Raw genomic sequence first — 19085 nt, forward strand, 5'->3', positions numbered from 1 at the left:
ATGTGGGATTGGGGGATAGAACTAGTTGATGTTCTGGAGAGGCTGGCCCACTGCATTTCAGGACTTATTTGGTCCAGGGATCCAATTGGAGGTTGTATGTCTCTGGAAAGTTACCCTAGTGCATGGAACCATCGTAGAATCTTATTTAATGTCCTAGGTGTTCTTTAGGACTGGCAGGAATGGTTTTGGTTAGGGTTTGGCAAGCTATGATAGGTAGCAATGTCTAACTGAAGCTTCCCTAGAAGTGACCTCCAGAATAGCCTCTTGACTCTACGTGAACCCTCTCAACCACTGTTACCTTATTTGTTACACTTCTTTTCCCCCTTTTGGTCAGGATAGCTTTGTTGATCCCAAGGTACCAGGACCAAGCTCATCCCTGGGAGTCATCTCCCACACCGTCAGGGAGACTTTCCCCCCTGGATATTATGTCCTACATAAAGGTGGAAGGCAAAGATTTCACTTGCAGAGTTGAGCTTAGAGAGAGAGAGAGGCCACATTTGAGTAACAAAAGAGGTCCTCTGGAAACAACTCTTAGGCATACCTATAGGAAGGCTAAGCTTCTCCACTATATATGTAAGCTTCACAAGAGCAAGCCTCAAGATCAAGGGCTTGGCCTATTGATTTGGGTGTCCCTAATGTTTGTCACAGTATCAGGGGTTTCCCCAGTGGTAAAGTTTAATAGTTCCATATTTTTTCTCCCATCTCTCAAGGACTTTGCCAATACTTTCTGATTATATACTTAATATACTCTGGGATATTTCCAGGCATTTCATTAAGCTATACAGTATTATAAGCTCTCATTCTTATTCTGGTCTCCCTGTGCTTGGATTGTTTAAATGATCTATCTAAACAGGTTGATTTAGATTATGTGCTACAGAAAATTTAGATTCTGGAGAAAATAAACATTTTCGTTTGGTCTCAAAGAGTAGATGAGGTTCTAAAATACAGACAGTATCTTCCTTACCTCTGTATTCTGAATTACTTTACTCCTGACTTGATCAACTTCATTCTTATCTCTAAATACCAGGTTATACATAAATAAAACAACCTCTCAAAATCTAGAAATAACAATTCCCTCTCCAGACTAAATGTGACTGCCATAAGAGCTTCAAATCTAGGCCTCTGTTTCTTCTAAGTATTTTCTAAATGAGATTACGATATTTGCTCTTTTGTTTCTGGCTTATTTTGCCTTACTAAATGTCCCACAGGTTCATTCACAATGTTGCATGCCTCACAACTTTGTGTCTTTTTGTAGCAGCACAGTATTCGATCATATTTTATAGCAGCACAGTATTCACACCATCATTCACCAATCTGTTTCTCAGTCAGTGCATCCTTCAGCAGATTGGCTTCACTTTTAACTCTAATTGAGGCTTGATCTCTTTTTTAATTACTTTAACTTTTATTGTATATAGCTATGCTAATTTTCAAGGCTGTAGCACTCCATTTCTGAGTCTTAGGTGTCACAGAGTTATTCGGAGTTCCAGGGAAATGCCAGCTGGTACACGTATAGCTTAGTGTCTCAGAATCTAGAAATACATTTACAACTTCAAAGTAAGTGTGGCTAGCACTTTAGACTAGTCTAAAATCTAGACTCTGATTTTCTTAGAAGTGTTTTCTGAAAGAGACATTAGCATATCGGTTCTTTTGTTTCTGGCTTAGTTTGTACAACACGTGTCCCCAAGGTTTATTCATTTTTTTGCATACCTCTTGATGTCCTTCCATTTTGTAGCTGCACCATATTCCGTCATATCAATGTATCATAGTTCACCATTCTGATTCTCTGTCATTGTATAGTTTGGTTCCCTCAATCTAGTAGGGATTATGGATAATGTCCAAAATAAAAAAACTGTGTTTTACAGAATCCTCACGTGTACGTACAATCAGCAGAACGCTCAATTTTAGTCAGTTTTCCCTGGCCTATAGTTACAAAGAACTGACAAACATACCGTCACCAACTGTCAAATGAAACTACCTCTTATCACTTGTCCCTCTCCCCCAATTAGTTACAAGATTAATTAGTTAATGTATCCCATCACTTTGCTGAACTTTTTTATTAGCTGAAATAGCTTTGCCATCGATTTCCCAGGGTTTCTAAGTGTAGGATCATGTCATCTGCAAATAATGAAAGTTTTACTTCTTCCTTTCCTGTTTGGATGCCTTTTATTTCTTTCTCGTGTCTAATTGCTCCAGCTGTGACTTCTAGTGCAATTTTGAATAGTAGTAGCAGTGAGCATCCTTGTCTCATTTCTGCTCTTAAGGAGAATGCTTGCGTCTCTAAATATTAAGTAGGATGCTGGCCATGGATTTTTCATATATACCCTTTATAATATTGAGGAAGTTTCCTTCGATTCCTACCTTTTGAAGTGTTTTAATCAGGAAAGGATGCTGAATTTTGTCTGATGCATCTTCAGCATCAATCAATATGCTCATGTGATTTTTCCCTTCCAATTTGTTAATTGCCATATAACATTGATTGATTTCCATGTGTTGAACCACCCTTGCATTCCTGGTATAAACCCCACTTTGTTGTCATGTATAATTCTTTAGTGTGTCATTGGATTCCATTTGCTAGAATGTTGTTGAATATATTTGCATCTATGTTCATTATTAGGGAGATTGATCTGTAGTTTCTTTTCTTGTAGCGTCTTTATCCAGTTTTGGTGTTAGAGTGATGTTAGCTTCATAAAATGAGTTAGGTAGCTTTCCTTTTTCCTCAACTTTTTGGAAGAGTTTGAGCAGGACTGGTGTTAGTTCTTTTTGGAATGTTTGGAAAAATTCCCCTGTGGAGAGAATGAGCAAAGTTGATGGTGGAGTTATACAGAGACGGTAGGATTTAACAAACAACTATGATTGTTGAATCATTGTCTTGATATTACTTTTAGTATCTCATATCTTAGAGCAGCTTAAAGTAAAAATCTAAAATTGTGGAATTGTGACCCATACCGAACTCTGAAATCTGTTCTGCAACTAATTGTTGCGATGTGCTTTGTAATATTGCTTTTTTGTATATATGTTATTTTTCACAAAAAAGAAAAAAATTGAATTGTAAAAAAAAAAAGATCAGAAAAAGAAAATCCCATGGAATAAAACAAAGAATAAAAGAAATAAATTCCCCTGTGAAACTGTCTAATTTGGGCTTTTCATTGTATGATGATTTTTCATGTCTGATGGAATCCCTTTACTTGTAATTGGTATGTTGAGATCTTTTATTTCTTCTCAAGTCAGTATAGGTAGTTCGTGTATTTCTAGGAATTTGCCCATTTCATCTAAGTTATCTAGTTTGTTAGCATGTATTGGTCATAGTATTCTCTTATGATTTAAAAAATTTCTTCAGAATCCATGGTATTGACTCCCCTCTCATTTCTGATTGTTTATTTGCATCCTCTCTCTTTTTTTCTTTGTTAGTCTACCTAAGGATCCATTAATTTTATTGATTTTCTCAAAGAACTAACTTTTGATTTTGGGATTCTTTTTGTTTTATTTTATTGTGTTGTTTTCCAGTTTATTTCTACATATTCTTTGTTATTTCTCTTCTTTGCTTTGCTTTGGGACTAGTTTGCTGTTCTTTCTCTAAATTCTCATTGTGAACAGTAAAGTCCTTGATTTTTGCTCATTCTTTATTTTTAGTGGGGTGGAGGGGTGCATGGTCCAGGAATCAAACCCAGGTCTCCTGCATTGAAGGTGAGCATTCTACCACTGAACCACCCATACAACCCATTCTTATTTTTTAATGTAGGCATTTAGGGCAATAAATTTCCCTCTCAGCACTGTCTTTGCCATATCCCATAAGTTCTGATATGTTGCGTTTTCATCATCATTCATCTCCAGATATTACCAATTTCTCTATCAATTTCTTCTTTGACCCACTGATTATTTAAGAGTGTGTTGTTTGATTGCCATATGTTTGTCATAGTCTGTTTCTTTGGTGATTATTAATTTACAGCTTCATTCTGTTGTTGTCAGAGAAAGTGCTTTGGATAATTTTCAGTCTTATTAAATTTATGAAGACTCATTTTATGTCCCAGCATATGATATATCCTGGATAACATTCCATCTTCACTAGAGGAGAATGTATATTCTGGTGTTTGGGGTGTAGTGATCTATATATGTCTGTTAGGTCTAATTATTCATTTATCTCATTGTTTGGTTCTCTATTTCCTTGTTGATCCTCTTTCTGATTGTTCTAACTATAGTGGAGAGTGGTGTATTGATGTCTCCCACTATATTTGTTGAAACGTCAATGGCTCCCTTCAGTTTTACCAATATTTGCCTCCAATATACTTTGGAGCTCCTTGATTAGGAGCATAAACATTTATGATTGTTATTTCCTCTTGGTGAATTGTCCTTGTTATTAATATGTAGTATCCTTCTTTGTCTCTTATGATGTCTTTACATTTAAAGTCTGTTTTATCTGCTATTAGTGTATAGCTACTCCTGCTTTCTTTTGGTTACAACTTGCATAGAGCATCTTTTTCTATCCTTTCTCTTTCCATCTATTTGTGTCCTTGGGTCTACGATGCTCTTATACACAGCATATAGATGGATTATATTTTCTAATCCATTCTGCCAATCTGTATCTTTTAATTGGTGAGTTTAATCCATTAACATTCAAAGTTATCATAAAAGCAGTTTTTAAATCTAGCATCTTATCCTTTAGTTTTTATTGTCAGCTCTATATATTCTTTTCCCTTTCTCTCTTTTTGTCCTTTAAATTACCATTATTGGCACTTTTCAATTCTTGCACTCCTCCAGAGACCCCTCTCCTGTCATTTTTTTTTAACCTGACAGGATTCCCTTTAGTATTTCTTGTAGGGCAGTTCTCTTGTTGACTAAGTTCTCTCAGTCTTTGTCTTTGAAGATTTTAGTCTCTCCCCCAGTTTTGAAAGACAGCTTGGCTGGATAAAGAATTCTTTGCTGAAAGCTTTCTTGTTCAGGATCCTAAATATTTCATACCACTGCCTTCCTGCTTCCATGGTGCCTGTTGAGTGGTCTGAACTCAGCCTTATATATTTTCCCTTGTATTAGTAGATTGTTTTTCTCATGCTGCTTTCAGGACTTTCTGTTTCTCAGTGAAGTTGGTTTCCTTCACTGGTCTAAAGTTTTGTATTTACTTGGTTTTGTGTTGAAGCTTTCCTTTTGCACTTGGTTTGTCAGTAACTCCCCACCAAACCAAGGCCTGTATCTCATGTAGGGGGTGCTAGTTCAACTTGAGGATCTATTAAAGGTTGCGCAGGGTTGCATGGGTTTTTCAGTGGCAGAATGCCCACCCACCACGCTGAAGACCCAGGCTCGATTCCTGGCCCATGCACCCGCAAAAAGAAAATAAATAAATAAAAATAATAATAAAAAGATAAAATATAATAAAAAATATGAAAAAACACACCTCAACAGTATTAGGCCACAAAGTTAGAAGGAGATACCCCATGATGTAGTGGGAATGAACTCAAACTGGTGCCCACAGAAGGAAGAGAAAAATAATAAACAAAACAGTTATTATATATAAAATAAAAAATAAATTTAAAATAATAAAGAAAAATAAATATATAATTTGCATATAAATAAAAATTTTAAATGACAATTATATTAGTAAAAATATATAGAGAAAAAAATTTTTTTTAATTTTAAAAAGCAAAAAAGAACAGAAAAAAGAAACCTAGGCAAGTAGGGAGTTAACCAGCCTGCACTTACCACTTCTCACCAGCAGGTGGTGATCCTGAGGCACCTTCTTTCCTCAGGCCCGTGGCTCCCGGACTGCAGCTGCCTGTGCGTGGTGGCAGGGGTCTGCACCTGGCCCATGGTAGTGGGACGGCTGGCTCTGGCATTGAAGGAGGAGCCGACTGCAGCACTTGGCTGTTCAACCCGCAGCACTTGACACTCAGCCGATTTCCCCGCACTGTATCAAACAGGCCGGCTGCAGGATACCTGACCAGGCTTTGCTCCCAGTGCCTAGGGTCGGGGCTCTTCTTTGTCCACCTTTGGGCTCCCCACAGGCACCGCCAGTCGTGGACCTGCCCGGGGAGGTGTCAGCAGTTAGAGCAGCAGTTGGGGCGGGCTGGAATTGAGGGATGGTCAATTCCCTCCAATCCACAACTCTCCACATGCCACCCTCCGCCCCTGTGGGAATCACTGCCGATCTCACACACCCTCGTCTCCCCGCCCCAGTTCCCCCACCCCTTCGCCTCCCCAAGAATCACTGAAGACCCTCTACAATCACTCACCCCTCCAGGACCGCATTCCCAGTCATTCTCTCTCTGTCCACTATCTTGTTTCACGGAGAAGGAGTCAACTCAATCCACTCCATTCCACCATCTTCCCAGAAGTCCAGTTTGTGTATACGTTTAAAGTTGGTAACAAAACCAACGAGATTGTTACAGATTCAGTATATTAAATTTAAGCTCCGTGATAACTACAAAGAAAGTATCAGAGAACATGGAAGGTCATAGAGACAGAAGTTAGAGTACAGGTTTCCAGGCAGGGGAAATGGGGAGTCCATTAGTTTCTTAAGCTGCTCAAAGTAATACATTGAAATGTTTCAGCTTAAGTAGTAGTAATTTATTCACTAATGGTTAGATTCTGGGAAAATGTCCAAAGCAAGGAATCATCAAGTTGATGCTTTCTTCCAAAGACTGGCTGCTAGCATTCCTTGGCTTCTCTGTCACATGGCAAGGCACATGGCATCTGCTGGGCTCTCCTCTCTCTTCTGAGGTTTCACTGAGTTCACCTTCTTACTTCCAAGCCTTTCTCTCTGTCTCTCTGTATTCATTCTGTTTATAAAGGACTCTAGTGATATGATTTAGTCCCATTCTGAATGAGGTGGTTCTCACTTTTAAATGAAGTAGCTCCATCAAATGATCCTACTTAGAATGAGTATACACTCAGAAGAATGGTTCGGAGTAAAGAACATGTGTTTTTGGGTTCGAACAACCACAGGGAGTTAATGCAAAATGTGCATAGCATTTTTATTTGGGATGGTAGGACAGCTTTAGTAGTGGAATATGGTGAGGGTACTGCATCAAGGTGAATGTGATTAATCCCCCTGACTGTTGTGCTTAGGAGTGGTTGAGATGGGAAAATGTGCATTGTGTATGTGTATTAATATTTGCGTTTTAATGTGTGAACCTATACATACATATATATAAATTTGCATTGTGTGTATATTAAAATTTGCAATTTAATGTGGGAACATATACATACACACCACACATATATATATATATATGTATGTATATTATATATATATAGGTATATGTAAAAAAAGAGAGAGAGAGAAAAAATAATAGGTAAAAACACCAATACTGAAACAGAAGTGGTTGAGGACATAATAGAAATGCAATTGGTCAGTAGATATATTCAAATTGTTCATCCTCACTGTGAATGAAAAAAAAAAATTAAAATAGGATTTTTTTACATACCAAATTAGCAAAGTGGGGAAAAAAAGTTAAATGAGATTGGAACTCACATTCTCCTGGAATAAGTATTAATTGATTGAAACATTCTGTAAAGCAATCTGAAAGTATCTGAAAGCCTTACCAGCATCCATATCCTTTGACCTAATAAATCTCTTCTAGAATCTCTCCTAAAGATGTTAAATATGGACAAATTTATATGCAAGAATATAGAAGTAGCCATATAATAGCTTATATTCATTAAACACTTTCTGTCACCACTTGGTATACAAAGTACTTTACATACATTATCTTATTTAATGCATATGAATTTGGTAATATTATCCTCATGTAACTCATTCATAATGCTCCCCAAAATAGAGAGGAATGTTTAAAAAAAAGTTAATTCACCTCCTCTCTTTTATTGTGATATACAAGATTTTCAGGGGGATATGGGACCATTTCACTATTACTTTATGTATATTAATAATACCAGATACAGTAATTTCAGATACTTGGAAATTTATGACATCACCTTCAGCTTTATCACTGATATGTTCAAAACTATCTAGACTAAATAATGACATTTGGTAATTTGAGGCATTTTTTATTTCTTTTTTCATACTATAGGCTTATCCATATAAAAAAAATCAAATATGGAAAGAAGCAAGAGTTGACATTCCTCCTCTTATGAGAGGTTTAACCTGGGCTGCTCTTTTGGGAGTTGAGGTAAGAAAGAAAAGAGGCTAGACAGGCAATTAAAGCTGATCAAAAGTGCTAAGAAAGAACATCCCAGTATATATGTTTTAAGTTTTTAGAAAATTGCATAGTAAAATATGAGCATTAAAAATAATTAGGAACTTTAAGTGAAAACAGAAGAATGGAATGGGGTTGGAGTAGAGTGGAATGAATTCCAAGTGATTGGTATATTTATACTGTCTAATATTTCATTGGTGGGGTTCACAGAAAATATCTTTCATTTTAAAATCAGAGACGATTTAGGAATATATCCATTACGATTGTATAGTCCTGCTTATAAAGTATGCTCATTTATGTGGTTCTGTTTGGAGAAATCTTACACTCCAATTTGTGCTTTGTCAAAATCACCAAATATAATTTAGTGTATCTTTCTGCTTTTGGCAAATATATCCCAAATAGGCTATGCTGTCAACAGAAATAGCTACTTTGTCTTCCATTACACTGTGGCATTAAGAAAAGGAGAGTGTCACAGAATTTTTAAGGATGACTTACAGTATTAACAGGGAACTTTGGTGACAGCAGTCATGCTAATGCGCCAAATCCTTGTTGGCCTTTTCATTTCCTATCGATTTGTCATCCTCCTATTTTGTAGCTATTCATCACTCATTTTTATTCTGAATGCCCTCAAATTTTTAAAATCCTTTTCAGCCTTCTGTTGAAACAATTTCCTTTCTTCATTCCTGATTTTCTTGATGAGACCTTACAAATATCTTTGCTTTGGGTTGGTTACTGTACCAGAATGCCTATTGTTCCTTTCCTCTTTTTGTTAATTGTTGGAATTTAAAACCATATAATGCTAAGGTTCAGGAGGACTTAGGAGGTCAGATTGTCCAAATCTCTTATTTAATAGATGTCCCAGAGAATTGATACGACAAGTAATGTCAGAGTTTGAATCCCAAATTCAGGACTCTTTTTCTACCATGAGTCTCATGCTCAGTCTTATAACATGGCCAAATTTTGAAGCACCTTTTTCAATTATTCCTGCTCTAACAGAATAACTGAAAAATGTAAATGAATTCCATTGTCCCTTAATGATTCCATAACTGCATGATATTCCACTCTGTCCCAAACTTTTGTTTCCTGTTGCTAAACTACCACTCCTTTAAACAGTTTCATTTCGTTTTCTTTCATTACTAACTTTAACAGGGAAATTTCTTATGGGCTGACCCCACCTCCCCCCACACACACATACTCAAAAAAATACAAGCAGATCTTTAGTTTTTCATGAAAGTTTTACTATGTATGAGATAACAATGACTAGAGAATAACAAGGTAGTGTTATGTTCTGGGGGCTGGAAGGTTGGCTAAGCATACTCATTAGCTAAATGACTCATCCAATACACTTGCCTGCTGGTATATATAATTCAAATGTCTGCCTCACGAAATGGAAATTTGTCACCTATCAGAGACATTGCCAAAATCAGAATTTCTCTAAGAGTTAAACTTGTGCCTATCTGTAATTTCAAAGGCAAATGTTTATAAGAACTAAATTTTATTTATTAATAAGTTATTAAGAAATCTATTAAATTTAATGTTTCATTATTTTTTGCAGGGGGCTATTCATGCCAAATATGATGCAATTGATAAAGACACCCCGATTCCTACAGATAGACAAGTATGATTTAAATTTTCTTAAGCAATCTGAGATAATTCTGCTAAATCTTTAAATTTTAGAAAGACATGAAAAAAATTTCTGCTTTGTGAATATTCAGCTGCTATCGTGTATGTAAGCGTAATTCTTATGCTTATAAACTGGCGAGTTAGAACTGTTCCTTAAAGAAATTTACGTTAAGTAATTTTTCCTAATACTTGTATTTTTCGTCTAAAGAATTTGACCTGTGTTTAGAAGAGATTGTAAAGTAAAGTGTTATTGAAAACTATATTAATTCATAGCTTTTTCAAAGGCTGAAATGGTCCATTTTCCCCATTTAAGTATACATATGACTTCTTTGCTATCTTCAGAGAATTAATATAAAATTCAAGAAACTTTAGACACCAGGATGATAAATGTTATCTATTTTAAAATTTTTATTACAGTCTCTTCTTTTCCTTATCTTATGGCTCATTGGAGTTCACTCTATCACAGTTCTACATTACTGAATGTGTTTTTTATACCTTATTTCTATTTTATAGATTGAAGTGGATATTCCTCGTTGTCATCAGTACGATGAACTATTATCATCGCCAGAAGGTCATGCAAAATTTCGGCGTGTATTAAAAGCCTGGGTAGTATCTCATCCTGATCTTGTGTATTGGCAAGGTAACTTTTCTTTTGCAGTTATTGAGACTCTTCTTGTAGTATTAGGAACATGTGGTGATTGACAATTTTACAATAGAACAAAGTATCAGAACATCCTTTACCTTGAAGAAAGTCAATATCAAAGTGATGATTCATTTTTTCAGAGAGTATATAAGAACTTTTTAAAAAAAAACTTTGTCTACATGCCTAATCAATAACATTTAAAAATGCATAATTTTCAAAATAGGACAGCTTACCATCATGTTGATTAGGAAAGTAGAATGAATATTTGGTGCTATCAATATGTTTGTGGATAGATTTTTTTTTCAACACTTAGGGAAATAATAAGTTGATTGCATGCTGTAAGTAATTTTGGGTCAGTTGAGATTCTTACCATTTAATGATCCACCAATTAATGCTTCTCATGGTTAAATTAGGAATTAGGGAACAGGATATCACCCTAAATTGTTCATTTTATTTACTTGCCACTCTTTTTTTTCCTCAGAATATTTAATGCCCCAAATTGATTTTTAATTTTGTGCTGTTATTATTTTCTGGTCATTGAAAAATTCAGAAATGATAGAACCATTCCACCCAGCCTTATTGTGGAAAGTGTTAATGAGCAGTGGTTTTTAAATAATTTCAATTCTCTTTTTCTTAGTGGTGAAACTTAAAACGAAGTTATTATTTTTCCTACTTCTGACCATTTTGTAAGACTTCTGTAGCTTTGTAACAATTATAGCTAGATTTCTGTACATTCTTTCAACAACATAGGAGCAACATTGTTAAGAACAAGAAATATATACTATATATTTGTACCTCACTTCCAAATTTTCAAAGAATTTTGATGTCATAATCCCAAAGAAACATATAAGACCAATCCCCGTCTCCTAGGTGGAAAGTGTGGCTGGAGATGTGAACTGATTGCCAAGACCACACACCTATGGTCAGATATGAGACTTTGTTCCCAGGCTTCCAACACTTTTATATTTCTCTATTATTAAACTTCTTTCTTTAACCAATAATAGTAGTGATAATAGCTGATTTATATTGGGTATTTATTATATACCAGACATTATCAATTACTTCTCACAATAACCCATGAAGTAATACATCTCTAAATGAGTAATGCTTAATCATGTTCTGTCGATATAGAAGTAATGCAGAGAACTGAATAAGGTGTATATGTGCAATTCTACTGAATTGTATTTATTTGATTCCTTTCCTCATATGACCAGGACTTGACTCACTTTGTGCTCCATTCCTGTATTTAAATTTCAATAATGAAGGTAAGCCTCTTTATCACTTAAATAATCACTGTTTTTCTAAAATATTTTATTCAAATATGAGCAGTTCTTTTTTTTTAAGCATCTTCTCTCCCTGGTAGATATTGCAGATTTCTCTGAAATAATCCATCAGACTAATTTTAGAGAATTTTAAGAATTAATTTATTGCTGGAGAGCTTCAGTGATGACCAGGAAATGACTACAGATTTGGGAAGACTGAGTAGTCTTTATGTATTCATCCACTTTGGTGACCATTTTTAGGAAACTTTGGAAAAATCTGACTCTGTAGAGACTGGTTAGGTTTCAGTCTAAGAATACTTTCTCAAATATTTGTAAAGAAATTAATATTGGCTATCTTTTCCTGTAATCTTGGATCTCCAAAGCCTAACATTTTGAACACTACCTCCTCACGGTAGTAGTGAAGACTTACTCTCCTTCCTCTATCCATACATGACTTTCTATTTCAGGGAATTTATCTTTTGTTTGTCTAGAATTTCATTATTCATATACCAATGTGATGGCTCCTTTTGTTGTTGTTGGCAGCTTTTTTACACGGATTTTTTTGTTTTCTTCCTCTCTGCTGAATGCCTTTTTTTAGTTGGCTATTCAATCTACACAATTTGTAGTTAAATCTACTCAAATCCCAAATCCTTAATTATATACTTGTTCTAGTTTGCTAGTTGCTGGAATGCAGTATACCAAAAATGGAATGGCTTTTAAAAAGGGGAATTTAATAAGTTGCTAGTTTACAGTTCTAAGGCTGAGAAAATATCCCAATTAAAACAAGTCTATAGAAATGTTTAACCAAAGGCATCCATCCAGGGAAAGATACCTTGGTTCAGGAAGGCTGAAGTTCAGGGTTTCTCTCTCATGTGAGAAGCACATGGCGAACACGGTCAGGGCTTCTCTCTCAGCTGGAAGGGCACATGGTGAGCATGGCATCAAGTGCTAGCTTTCTCTCCTGGCTTCCTGTTTCATGAAGTTCCACGAAAGACGTTTTCCTTTTTATCTCCAAAGGTTGCTGACTTGTTGACTCTGCTTCTCATGGCTATGTTATTCTGCTCTACTCTCTCTGAATCGCTTCTTCATGCTCCAGAATGTTTCCTCTTTTATAGGACTCCAGAAATTTATCAAATCCCCCAAATGGGTGGAGGCATGTTGTCACCTAATCCACCACTCTTGATTAAATCACATCTCCAGGGAGATGATCTGATTACAGTTTCAAACATACAGTATTGAATAGGGATTATTCTGCCTTTACAAAATGGGAATTTGATTAAAACGTGTCTTTTCTAGGGGACATACATCCTTTCAAACCAGCACAGTACTTATAGAGCATTTTACCATGCTCAATACCAGAATTCCCATCCTTTCAAATTCTGCCTATTTTGTGTCATTAGAATTTTTATAATCTTCTGGATGGATATAACATAATCTCAGAGAACTGAAATTTCACTATTTGAATGGTTTTTAAAATGCTCTGCTCTCTAATATCATTATTCATTAGTCTAGACTACAGTTTTTGCTATGTTTTGTTTGGTGGAGGCCATTATCACCTAATCAATTCCAGAATAGTAAGAGATCTGTGTTTGAAAGTATAATTTATGATGTACATTCCTAAATCCAAAATTCTCAGCTATTGTTTGCATTGATAGTAATCAAGAATTATGAGATTTGTGTAGCTAATTAACAATGATCATAATTAGAAATGAACAAATTTCAGATAATAATTCAGTTAATTCAGATAACAGCATAGAATTATACATTTGATGTGGCTAAATGGGGAAATTTAGGTTATATATATATGTTACTAGAATACAAATTTAAAAAAAAACACATAGGACTGTACAACAGAAACAACGAACCCTAATGTCAACCATGGACTAGAATTAATAATGACATTCCTTCATCATTTGTAACAAATGTTCCACACTAATGCAAGGTGCTAATAATAAGGGGGGCTTGATGGGAACTCCGTATTTTCTGCATAATTTCTACAACTTACCGAATTAAAAAAAAAAAGAGTATTGAGTCTTGTGTGGCTCATTAGTAATGGTCATATTTAGAGATGGAAAACATTTGTAAAGTTCTGGTCATATAATTTCTATTATTGTCGAATAACATTATTGTCGAATAATTTGAAATTGAAAAGTTCCTAAAACAACTATCTTTTGTTGTCCAAAATATTTTCTGTTTTAAAGAATAGAGAAATTTTCTGCTTTTTCAGATGTGTTTCCAGCACTTACCATAACTGTTTCTTAATATAGACTCAATAAAAGTATGCTACGTAAAGAACTTATGGTCATTTACCCCATTAACTAATTTGTTATATATCTTTGCCTTATTCTTTCACAGCTTTGGCTTATGCATGTATGTCTGCTTTTATTCCTAAATACCTATATAACTTCTTTTTGAAAGACAACTCACATGTCATACAAGGTAAGCAAATGTCATTCTTTGTCTTTTAACAAGGAAAGTAACTTATACTCAATTAAATTTATGTTTTTGACTCAATAAATTATGGAGATAATCAGCTAAGACCCGTGAAGATAGATCGTAAAGTTTTTAGTTTTTCCTCCAAGTTCAAAAAGAATTATTGTATTTTGTAATGACTGTTTAATGTCTGAACTCAATTCTGTACAAGTACAGGCATACTAGTCTTAAAGAAAAGAAAAAGAGATTGCTGTTTGTCTCTTTCATATTAAAATTGCCCACAATTTTTAATTTCCCCACAGAGTGAGCCTATTGTGAATTAGTAAAATGTACAAGCTTTATTTATTGTAAGCAAACAGAATATTAAAAATTTATTTGCCTCAATCTGCATGTTTTTCTCCACCCAAAATATCTTTCCTCTTTCTTCTACTTAAAATATACTTTCTTCATGGAGGTTCAAGTTAGAGTGTGACCCATTTGTGAATTCTTTCAGTACTACTTCATCCCTCTTCAAACTTATATAATTTCTCAATGCTTTTTGGAGGTAGTATAACACAAAAGTTAATAATAGGCACTTTTGAATCAGACAAACCTTGTTTTGTATGTAAGCTTCAGTATGTATTTCTTGTGTGATCTTTGGCAAATTCCTTAAATTCTCTGGGTAATCTTTTCCTCATATAGTAAAATATTGCTATGAATATTAAATGTAATAAAATATGCAAATGTCTGGCATATTGAAAAATTCAATAAATGCTATTATTTGTTGATGTTGTCAATTATATTTGCAATTTTTTTTTCTAGTATCATTATACCATGGCATTACATATTGTTTTATGTCCTATCCTTTCAACAAGATTCTAAATATTTTCAGGGTGGATAATTTTCTTATTTTTTTGTATATATATATTTTTAGAGCAGATAAAAGATAGTCACACAGTCACTCCATTTACTATTTTTATAGCATTTGTCCGACACTCCCTGTTTTAGAGGTTTTACTTCTACATTTATATCTCATTTAGTCTACCAAATTTTAGACAACTTGAAGCTGGTACTATGTTTTAATTATATACATATTTAAATTGTAGTAAGCACTGTTTGAATTGATGAAATAGAAAAATTAGAAACTGAGTCTGATCTATCAAAAATTCTGATATAAGTAGGTTCAGTCTCAATAATACTTTTTCTTAGAAATTAGTGTAAAATTATAGTATCAGAGGTCAACATACTGAGAAAATAATTAAAAAGAATGCAGGAAGGGAAATGTAAATTAAAAAGTTAAAGAGATTAAAATTGGAGATATGGAATATATATAAATAATTCAGCAAATAAAAACATTTTTTTCCAGCATCATTTGCATTGACATACAGAGAAAAATAATTTAAAAATTATTTTACTATTGTGGCATATTGTATATGTGGCATATAATCATTTATATGCCTCTTTTGCATCTACAATGTAAATGAGGGCTCAGATTTGAAATAATGTTCCAGTGTCTCTCTGTTACTTCTGAAGTATAAATTCTATGGACTTATATTTGTATTTTGAAATTATTTGGTTTGATGTGAATATGTTTATATCTATAAAGTTAAAAGAAGAAAAATGTAGAGAGAATAATGTTCAATGAGTAATGTACAGAAAAATAACTTTCTGAACAGTTTGTAAGTTATACTTTGAAGAGATTTTGAATAAATCATAAATCCCTAACCCAATTAGCCATGTAGATATTTAGTGACTTGATATATTTATACTATGTACCATTTATAGTAATGATGATAAGGTTCCTTTCTTACTAGGAATTAGTTTTCAAAAATGAAGAAGATAGATTAACATCTAGCTAATGAATATTTATAGTTTAAAAGAACATTAGAAAGATTTGGGAGGGAAAAAGAATAGGTTAAAGGGTTGTATGTTTTAGATGTTACTATATATTAGAAAATTACTGTTCAAAAAGTTACAGCAGTTCACATTGTTATTAACAGCATATGACAATTCCCAATTTTCTGCACGTTCCTAGAATATGGACTTGTCTAAATTTGGGATTAATTTGAAAACATTTTTTAAGATTTTAACTTTTTTACTTTGACTTTTAATAATCAAGGAGGAATGTGTCTTATAGGAAGGAAGCTGCTTTCTGCTTGTAGATTAATTTAGTAAGACTATCCATTGTTTATCCATTCATTTGTTGTTGGATTCTTGAATTGTTTCCACCTTTTGACTCCTCTGAATAGTGCCACTATGAACATCAGTGTACAAGTATCTGTTTGAAACCCTGTTTTCACTTTCCTTGGGTTTATACCTAGAAGTGAATTGCCATATTATATAGTAATTCTATATTCAACTTTTTGAGAAACTGCTATACTGCTTTCCACAGTGGCTCTACCCTTTTACATCCCCACCAACAATGCATTGTAGTTCCACCTTCTTTGCATTCTCACTAATTCTTGTTATTTTCTGTTTTTTTAATAAGAGTCATCCTTGTGGGTGTGAAATATTATCTTATATGGTGGTTTTGATTTGCATTTCCCTAAAGGTTGGTGATGTTTAGTGTCTTTATGCTTATTGGACAATTTTATATTTTCTTTGGAGAAATTCCTATTCAAGTTCTTTGCCCATTTCTTAATTTGGTTGTTTTGTTGTTGTGGTTGTGGTTGTGGCTGCTGTTCTTGCTTGTAGAAATTCTCTGTATATTCTGGATCTTATCAATACAGGGAAGACAAGTTGTTTTAAATCATTTGTTCAATTTTTATATTGGCTATATATAAGAAAATGAAGCATGGTTTCAGTTAATTAAATCTTTCTATAAGTAATTGCTCTGCACTGTACCAGGCACTCTTTAAGGTATTGGGGTTCTTAAGATGAATATCATCCAATTCCTTCCCCTGGGATGTCATAATGTGGTAAGGGAAATACAGCTAAATAACTGTAAGTATATAAATTGCCATGTTAGCACAGAGGAAGAAGTTGGAGTTTTTGTTTTGGTTTGTTTTTTTATTGTTTGCATTTTTTTTTTGTTCTTGTTCTTGTTTTTGTTTTTGTATTTTTTTTTAAAAAAAAGGACTGCAGTAAAAGAGTACGGAGTGGATTAATAAAACAGCCAATAGTCAGATCCAATACATGAGGTAGGGAGGAGAGTAATAGACAACTGAATAAGTGTTCTAGTTTGCTAGCTGCCGGAATGCAATATACCAGAAACGGAATGGCCTTTAACAAGGGGAATTTAATGAGTTGCTAGTTTACAGTTCTAAGGCCAAGAAAATGTCCCAATTAAAATAAGTCTATAGAAATGTTCAATCAAAGGCATCCAGGGAAAGATACCTTGGTTCAAGAAGGCCAATGAAGTTCAGGGTTTCTCTCTCAAGTGAGAAGGCACATGGCAAACACAGTCAGGGCTTCTCTCTCAGCTGGAAGGGCGCATGGTGAACACGGCGTCATCTGCTAGCTTTCTCTCCTGGCTTCCGGTTTCATGAAGCTGCCCGGGAGACATTTTCCTTCTTCATCTCCAAAGGTTGCTGGCTCGTGGACTCTCTGCTCTCTCTCTCTGAATCTCTCATTCTCTGAAATATTTCCTCTTTTACAGGACTCCAATAAACCAATCAAGACCCACCCAAATGGGTGGAGACATGTCATCCCTTAATCCAGTTTAACAACCACTCTTGACTAAATCACATCATCCAGGGAGATGATCTGATCACAGTTTCAAACATACAGTATTGAATAGAGATTATTCTACCTTTATGAAATGGGATTTATATTAAAACATGGCTTTTCTTAGGGGGCACACTTCCTTTCAAACCAGCACAATAAGGAAGAGGAATGAAGAGCTGAATAAGGAGCTGTAAAAGTACACAATTTATAGTTTACTGAAGTTTGATAGAAGAAGAATTGTTCATTTCTAAGTGGTTTTTACGCTTGGAATTTGAAATATTCAGCTTATTTTATCATTTCCCATATTTGTTTTGTAGTTGTTGTAAGCTTTAAACTTCCAATTAACAATGATTTTGATCGATATATGTATATATATATATCACATGCACACTTTTTCCCCTTAAATTTTGGAAAAGTCCCCTGTCGTATGAAATTACTTGCTCAGTCCAAAAGAGTGAATGCAAAAACGCTTACATATTATATTATCTCTGCAGAATTTGCAAGTTTCTATATTCAATAACAACTTCAGTTGCTCTTTGGAAAAAAATTGTTTTTATAATTAGACACTACTAGAAGTTTAAGAATTTTTATTTTTAAGTTTTTAACTAAAGTATGTTTATATACTCATAAAAATCTCAAATGTTTTGCCTCCTACAGGTGAATATAAAAATTATTTAATAATCAAGTTATTCTCTTTCTTTTTAGCCCTTGTCCTATTACCTTGTTACCTGCAGACATTTTTTAAGAAGATAATAAATGTAATCACTTTGTCCCAAATGAAAAAATTAATTTTTTGGCACTATTGGCTTATCCCCAGCAAAAATGCTATTGAGTTGATTAGGTATCAATATACAGGGACTTAAAAAATAATATTTTACTCATTGGACAACTCAGGGTTGGCCCCCTATATTATCTAAGATTACTAAAATTACTCTAAGATTCAGAATCATAGAGAACTAGTTTGAAAAAGATGGAACCATTTGATAGGGATATATTGACTATAGTTTCAGAGATATTGCAAAATAGGCTTATAACTTGTACAGCAGGCTATTCAAGAGAGGAAAGGTCACTTTGGGCCAATGAAGGATTAATAGCCATTTAGATATTTAGAATAGGAACTGATCCTTGGTGGAAAACTCAACTATACCTTAATGTCATTTTTGCAATCAGGAAAGGAGCTTCCTAGGAAACTGATCTATAAGACATGATAAGCTGCTCTTTGAAGTCATTCTCTGTATTTTATTGGTCAAAACAGCCAAAGGAATTTTGGCATAACATTAAATATATCTTCTACTTGTATTGTTTTTTAAAACCAAGTCATATTCACATTTGGAC

General features: G+C 34.2%; 1 protein-coding gene across 8 annotated transcripts in view; it reads left to right on the plus strand.

Moving 5' to 3' along the window:
* TBCK (TBC1 domain containing kinase) overlaps window positions 1–19085 on the plus strand; it is a 288273-nt gene that overhangs the window by 106399 nt on the left and 162789 nt on the right. For all 8 annotated transcript variants that reach the window (XM_077142625.1, XM_077142621.1, XM_077142622.1 and 5 more), the window contains 5 exons: window positions 8019–8117; window positions 9700–9762; window positions 10281–10407; window positions 11625–11675; window positions 14028–14111. In XM_077142625.1, the coding sequence (XP_076998740.1) occupies window positions 8019–8117; window positions 9700–9762; window positions 10281–10407; window positions 11625–11675; window positions 14028–14111 (424 nt within the window). The remainder of the gene's footprint in view (window positions 1–8018; window positions 8118–9699; window positions 9763–10280; window positions 10408–11624; window positions 11676–14027; window positions 14112–19085) is intronic.

This window comes from Tamandua tetradactyla, chromosome 24 (genome assembly GCF_023851605.1).
Source record: "Tamandua tetradactyla isolate mTamTet1 chromosome 24, mTamTet1.pri, whole genome shotgun sequence".
NCBI classification, from domain to species: domain Eukaryota; kingdom Metazoa; phylum Chordata; class Mammalia; order Pilosa; family Myrmecophagidae; genus Tamandua; species Tamandua tetradactyla.